The sequence below is a fragment of the Mus musculus genome, chromosome 15 (assembly GCF_000001635.26).
Source record: "Mus musculus strain C57BL/6J chromosome 15, GRCm38.p6 C57BL/6J".
Classification (NCBI taxonomy): Eukaryota; Metazoa; Chordata; class Mammalia; order Rodentia; family Muridae; genus Mus; species Mus musculus.
Window position 1 is genome coordinate 90,933,003 of NC_000081.6, and position 6,948 is coordinate 90,939,950.

General features: G+C 39.2%; 1 protein-coding gene across 39 annotated transcripts in view; it reads right to left on the reverse strand.

The window, feature by feature from the left end:
- Nucleotides 1-272: 272 nt before the first annotated feature.
- Kif21a (kinesin family member 21A) overlaps nt 273-6,948 on the reverse strand; it is a 117,108-nt gene continuing 110,432 nt past the window's right edge. For 38 of the 39 annotated variants that reach the window (XM_017316478.2, XM_006520495.4, XM_017316445.2 and 35 more), the window contains 4 exons: nt 5,983-6,100; nt 4,159-4,329; nt 2,633-2,832; nt 273-1,541 (listed from right to left, as the gene is read on the reverse strand). In XM_017316478.2, the coding sequence (XP_017171967.1) occupies nt 1,448-1,541; nt 2,633-2,832; nt 4,159-4,329; nt 5,983-6,100 (583 nt within the window). In that variant the 3' untranslated portion in view covers nt 273-1,447. The remainder of the gene's footprint in view (nt 1,542-2,632; nt 2,833-4,158; nt 4,330-5,982; nt 6,101-6,948) is intronic. The other variant, XR_001781495.2, reaches the window with a different exon arrangement.

Sequence of the window (6,948 nt, forward strand, 5' to 3'; positions counted from 1 at the left end):
TTCTCGGCAGGGATGAGTGGTCACTATCCTCATATTTATCACGATCATTTTTTGTATTATTTTCTATGTTTCAATCCCTAAATTACATCAATTGGCTTAACTAGTGTTTCCACAGTTCATCAAGGTGAGGTGACACCTGGAGCTTTTCAAAAACTATTTCATGTCCCATGAGCAAAGAAAAGAACGGTTAGCTAATCTTTCCTCACATCACGCACAGACAAAAAGAGATTTGCCAATACTGGAATTTTCTTACAATTAGAAAAAGACTAGTATAATAGAAACAATTCATAGCACATGTTTATTTAAGCACTAGCTAAACTTTCATTTACAAACAAATATTTTCAGGGCAAAAAAAAAAAAAAAACAAATAACATAAGACAATAATTTCAAAAGTTATACCATTACATAAAATTAACCTTGCAGAATTTACAAATTAATATTCTGAGTAGACAGATAAATTATACATCCTGTAACAAAACCCAATCAAACAGCACTTAGAAATTCATACAGTCATAATGCAAGATAGTCTCTCTTTACAGTCTACTTATTTACATGGGTTCCCACCACAAATGATAACAGTCTACCAATGTGTGCAAACACATAGCTACCAGTGTGTGCAAACACAGTATATTTAAAATATATTTAGCAGCATATAAAAATCAGAGGAAGGAGAAAGGAGCTATTACTATTAAATAAAAAAAGAAATTAAAAGATAATAATAGAAACAATTCCATAGGAAAATAGATCAAAATATCTTTCTGTTAGGAAATCAACAGCTCACCGTCCCAGAATCCGTGCCCAGCACTAACAACACAACGTCTACGCAGCATTTCAATCCTGAGCACAGAATGAAGAACAACTGAAAGCTTTGGTCAATACAGGTAAACATGGGCATTTTAGCACAAATTGTTATCTTTCTTAGTAGACCACATCGATTATGAAAAATCACCAATAATTCATCTTGTTATTCCATCACACTGAACAAGCTTTGAAACTTAGAACCCCTTATACACGGACAAAATTCCTGATTTTTTTTTTTTGACTACAATTTGAGTTAACAATTCCAATATACGCTTAAATGTGTAAGTTATGACCACATTATTTGAACGAGTTAACAGGTAGGCGTGTTTTATTCTGGGTATGCTCCTGTCACAAAAGCTATTTATAACTCAAATAATTCGAAGTGTCTTTTTTATAACTAGGCACAAAAAATTCAGCCACAGTAAAAGTGTGATTCAAGCAATATATCGATTTTAGGAAGTCTATGTGTTGGTAGATATTAATATTTCATATACAAGCAGAACAATTTTATTAGGATACACATTATCTAGCCATGGATTGAGATATGTTTCCAGTTGATTCCACTAGTAATAAGTGCGGGACATCGTTTTTAATAAAGAACACGGAGCGTCGTCACAGTGTCGGCTTCTGCTTCTGCCCAGCCATGTTAATTACTGGCAATATCCTCCCCCAGATCGCCGGTGTCAGAGAGTTGACCATCTTGCAAGTTGTGGGCCTTCCAGATTCTCACGGTTCGATCACTACAAAACAAAATTAAAATGGACATATGAACGGAGGCAGAAATGCCAAGAAATAGATCTCAGAAGTACTCAGGGAAACTTTTTTAAAGAGGTCTTTAATGAATGCAAGTAAAAAGCAAACATTGATAGAATGCTTCCCGCCTACAACTTTCTACACCACGTGGCACAGACAGACGCCGCCCACTCCAAATCACGTGATCTGTGACCCCGCCCCTGCTCTGATGTCACTGGTGCATTTTTTCACCTATTTTCTTCCACTTCTGGCTAGAAGAGAAGGTAGAGTTTGTGTCCGCCCTGCTCTCTGCTCCCTTCCTCACAGTCTAGTCTAAGACCCAGCACACAGGAGATTCATTGTGATTAATCAGACAAGCAAGAACTGAATTCGTCAATCCAGCTATTCAGAGGAGACAGCAAACAGATGTTACCACCATATTCTTACATATTAAATGGAGAAAGAAGCACAAAGATTGTTAAAAATAATTTGTTCTAAATATAAATAATAGCAAATAGGTTGCTTTTCTGAAGACAAAAAAAATCAAAATTAGTCATTAATGAATCCTTTTTTTCTTTTTTTAACTTTAATTTTTTTTAACTTATTCACTTTATATCCCACTCATTGGCCACCTCCCAGTCACCCCCTCCCACAATCCTTCCCCATTTTCCCCCTCCCCTTCTCTTCTGAGCAGGTGGGGCCCACCCTAAGTCACCAAAAAAAGATCTGACAGTAGACCCGGTAATATGTACTAATACTGAAACAGCCTAACATTCTGGTCAGCCCAGTCTCAAGGCTCATCGTAGAGATTCAAAATCATAATTTAGGATCCAGGCGTGATGGCACACCACGACAATCCCATCTCTTGGGTAGCTAAAACAGAAGGACTATGAGTTCTAAGCCACCCTGGACTTGAACAACAAGATCATATCAAAAATAAATAGAAAAAGATAAATCAGTCACCAGTCACCAGTTGCCAGGATGCCTGCACTGAGAGAGGGATCTGTTGTGCTCAGTGCTGGTGAGTACTTATGGCCTGCAGTATTGAAGTCTGAGTACTAGCAACCCACCCAGAGCAGACCCACAGGAGGACACTTACTCAGCAGCAGTAAAGACATGGGTGGAGTTAACACAAATGGCATTGATGGGACTGTCATGACCTCTCATCTCTCCAACGGGCACAAAAGTGTCCACATTCCAGAGTTTCAGAATGCCGCCTCTGCAGCCACTCAGCAAAACCGGATGGCCTGGCACCAGGCCCAGGGCACACACCCAGTCTTTGTGTGCATTTGGGACTTGCTGAAGAGAAGAGAGAAAGCAGAACTGAAGAGGAACTTCAGAAACCAACGTTGGTTATGGCGTTTTTAGTGGTAAAACTCAGTATGAGGAATACAGAACGTCCTTAAAGTTATCCAAGTCCATTTCTATACATTCAATGCTATAAGCAATAAATCTACAAGTTGCTTGGTTAGGAATCTATTGAATCTAAAAGACTCAGATAACACAGGAAATTTTTCTCCTCTTTTCTACCCAAAACACACATAATAAAACAAGTTTGTAAACTACAAACTGGTATATGGATTAAAAGAACCACGTCATGAAATCACTCCGACGCTTTGCTGAATATGGAAGCCTAAGGAAAATGGGAATTTAACTATATATGTCATGATGAGCAGAAAAAAAATTATTAGGTAATATTATGACTAGATTTTGTGTGTAAACATTTATATTCACAATATAAAATCGCAATCATGAATAAATGAATATATGTCTATGAAAGCATCCTAACATGGTGTATACACCTGTTGCCCAGTGTTTTCTATTAATATTCATGCTACGGGTTCATTCTGTCTTCAGGTTGAGAACAACTAAAGGGGTAGCACTTGTAATCCCTCCAAATATATCCATGGAGCAACAGACAGATGCAAAGAATTATAAACAACTTTCCCTGTTCACTAACTTTTGTCCCTTTGGAGCACGTACTGAAAGACAACCGTCAGTTTACTGATACAGCGCAGCCCCGCTGTTGTGTACGGAAGCACTGCCCTGTGGGCTTGAGAAAATGCTCCCACAACTGAGGAGGCTCCACTGCAGATAACGGTTGCACTGCTTGGGAGATAGGTACGTTTAAAAACAATGAACAGCTACAACTGTCCCACCTCAGGGTGGCTGTATTTAATAAACAGATCTCCACAGAAGTTCTGCTTCATCCTAACAAGTATCAGTAGAATGCTTACCTTCCCCCAGTTAAAACTCTGAGGAGAACGAATGTAAAATACATTTGATATTGAAAGTTGAGGCTCCACAGCTTCCATTCCAAACGCCTAGTCTATAACCCTATAGAAGACCACTCCGTTGTTTAGACTTTGGGTCTACTCAAATTTGGTGTATGATGTTTAAATTTATTTGCAAGTTATTTTTATAATAAAGATTATAAGATTATTTTTTAAAATTAAAAATAATCTTTAAGAGAATTCTCAGATTAAACAATGATAATCTAAATAGAACCCCCCCCCACACACACACACCATCACCATCACCATCACCACCAACAACAACCTACTGGACAGACTCCTGTGTGGTGTCAAAATATTCACTTCACACATAGTGGAGTTTCTGAATTACCTGAAGAAGACCTTTCTGAGCTAAGTCCCATTTCTTGATTCCATTATCTCTGGACCCACTGAATAGGTTATCGCCTTGAATGGCCAGTGCTTCTATCCCATCATAATGAGGAGGCTCGAAGTTGTGGGTGGGACTTACAGTTCCAAGAGCCCCTTCAGTCACATCGAACATCTACAGGAGAGAACCAGAAAGGAGTCATCCCATTCGGTTTTTAGGTAAATGCCTCCAATTGCTTATTTCCAACCACACAGATGTGCACTGAAAGGATCTGCTAACTGGAGGACTCTGTGGAATACCCCTCAGCCCTGTTTCACAGACCTTGTTTGCATATCACATCTTCTGTAAACTTCAAGAAAAGCAATTAGATTTTTTTTCATGTCTGAATAAACAAATGAGACACTCAAAACTGAATGCATGGATGCGTTTGAGATGGAAATCAACAAATCACGATATTCAGTTAGAATTACTAGGTTGTCAATTCCAGATTCCTTCTCCGTCTTCCCAAAGCTACCCTCCAAACCTTTTCACTTTTGCACGGCTGAAAAAGACAACCAATGATTGAATTCTATCAAAATTGGTCAATGTGGACAGGATAGAGCACAGTGGGTTCAGCTCTTGACTAGACTGCATGAAGCCCACTGTCAGTCTCTAGAATGGAATAAAATCGGGTGTAATGACTAATCTCGGTTGCCAATTTGACACGTCTGTGAAGAAGGAACATCAGTTGAGGAATCGTCTCCATAAGATCAGCCTATGGGCATGTCTGTGTATCATTTCCATGATTTACATGAATGAGACCATTCTGAGTGGTACCATCCATTGGCGGGTGAGCCTATGGACGTATAAGAAAGGTATAAGAAGCTAACGGTATAAGAAAATTAGCTAAAAATGAGCATTGGAGAAAGCCCGTGAGCAGCATTCCTCTGTGGTCTCTACTTCAGTTCCTACCTCCAGGTATTCCCTTAATGTTTGACTATAACCATAATGAAATAAACTTTTTTCTCCAAGTAGGTTTTGGTCAGTGTTTATCACACAAGATAGAAGTAAGCTAGGACCCTGGGTGCGATGGTATCCACGTATAATCCTTACACTTCAGAGCTAGATGCAGGAAGATTAGATATCCAAAGTCATTTTGACCACAGAGAGAGTTCCAGGCCAGCCCAAACTACCTAAGACCCTTTCTCAAAACAAAAACAATCAAATCCGTAAGTATAAATAAAAGAAAAGATTACAAAAGCAAGAGAAGCAAAGGCTAAAATCAGGGGACAGAAGACAGGTTAAGAGAAAGTGACCCTGCAAAGTGTTGAGAAAAAGTCACTGCTGAGTGATGTCAGCCCTAAGAAGGACTTCTAGGTCACACCTACAATGCTCAAGGAACATTACAGAAGATGGGGACAGAAAGAAAGAGGCAGAGGATGCGGAGGGCTGTGAAACACTGTCTTCCAGACCTGACCTGGCCAATGAGCTCAGGAACTCACAGCAGCTCTGGTTATCTGCAAAATACCTTCTGAAGCCTGGGGCCTCTCAGCACTAGTCAAGGGTTATCTGGAAGCATTCCTGAGACTCCTCCCCTCCCCAAGGAGCAACTGACAGCTAATACTTCCTGGAGGGTGGGGGGAGTAACTAAGCTAAATACTAATAATCATTGGAGATCATGGCAAATTACCCATGATCCAGTAAATAATTCCCACCTGCTCTCCTGCAAAGCAAAAACCCAATTACTCTCACAAGGAGAAAAAAGAGAGAATGGGACAGGGCTTAGATTCGTAAATACTTTGAACCTATCATTCAAGAAAATGTAATTCAAGCTCCACTCATACGCACTTTGATGTAGTGGTCTTTTGAGCCAGTGATGATGAGGTCCTGTCCATTGGAGATCTGGTCTACCGTAAGGCACATAACAGGACCCAGGTGTCCGGTTAGCTTTCCTGTAGACTGAAACCTTTAAAGAGAAATAAAACGGCCATTGAAAGCACTTCACAGCAAGATGGAAGACTCACATCATCGATATCTGCCCACAATATTACTCATTGCTTTTCCTTTCCGTGTCAGCCCTGCCTCTTGAGACTCTGCATCGAGTAAATAAAAATGGCCAAACTAATATCCTGTGACAGAAGCTGGGACCTACTTAGATCTTATCCCAAAGTTTAATATAACTTATGAATTAAGCCAGATTCTGAGAAATTGTGAAAAGATAATCTTAATTCGTCCAAATAAACTTCAATGTATAAATACATGAATTTATGAAAGACATGACTAATCCTTTTAAGACTTCAATTTGTAATTGAATAAAACATTGATATCTCTGCTTACAACATCAATGAAGCTATTGAAGTGAGGTTATTTTATTCTATAGAAGCACATATTATATACAAGACATGCACATATATCATCCACATATGTACATATATACATATATGTACGTATCCACATCTATGTGCCACTGTGTCTATGAGAAAATAGGTGAGTCTTTTCATTAGTCATTATTAAGACTGAACATGGGGAAAACAAATATCTGATGGGTGGAAAAATAAACAATGCCACCCAGGCACGATGGGTCATAGCTGTTACCCCAACTTTCATTTGAATTCAAGAAGTTCTAGGCCACTCTGGGCTAAATAGGAAAACACTTGCGCCTGTGCACACACATACATACACACACACAAACACACACCTTTTTTTTTTCTTTTAATGTTTGCTGTCAGTTGTCAGAAGGTAAAGATGAACTTATATGGCAGTCCTATTTCAAAGCAAGCTGCTGGAATACAGCGGCACCTTTAACGTCTAGGA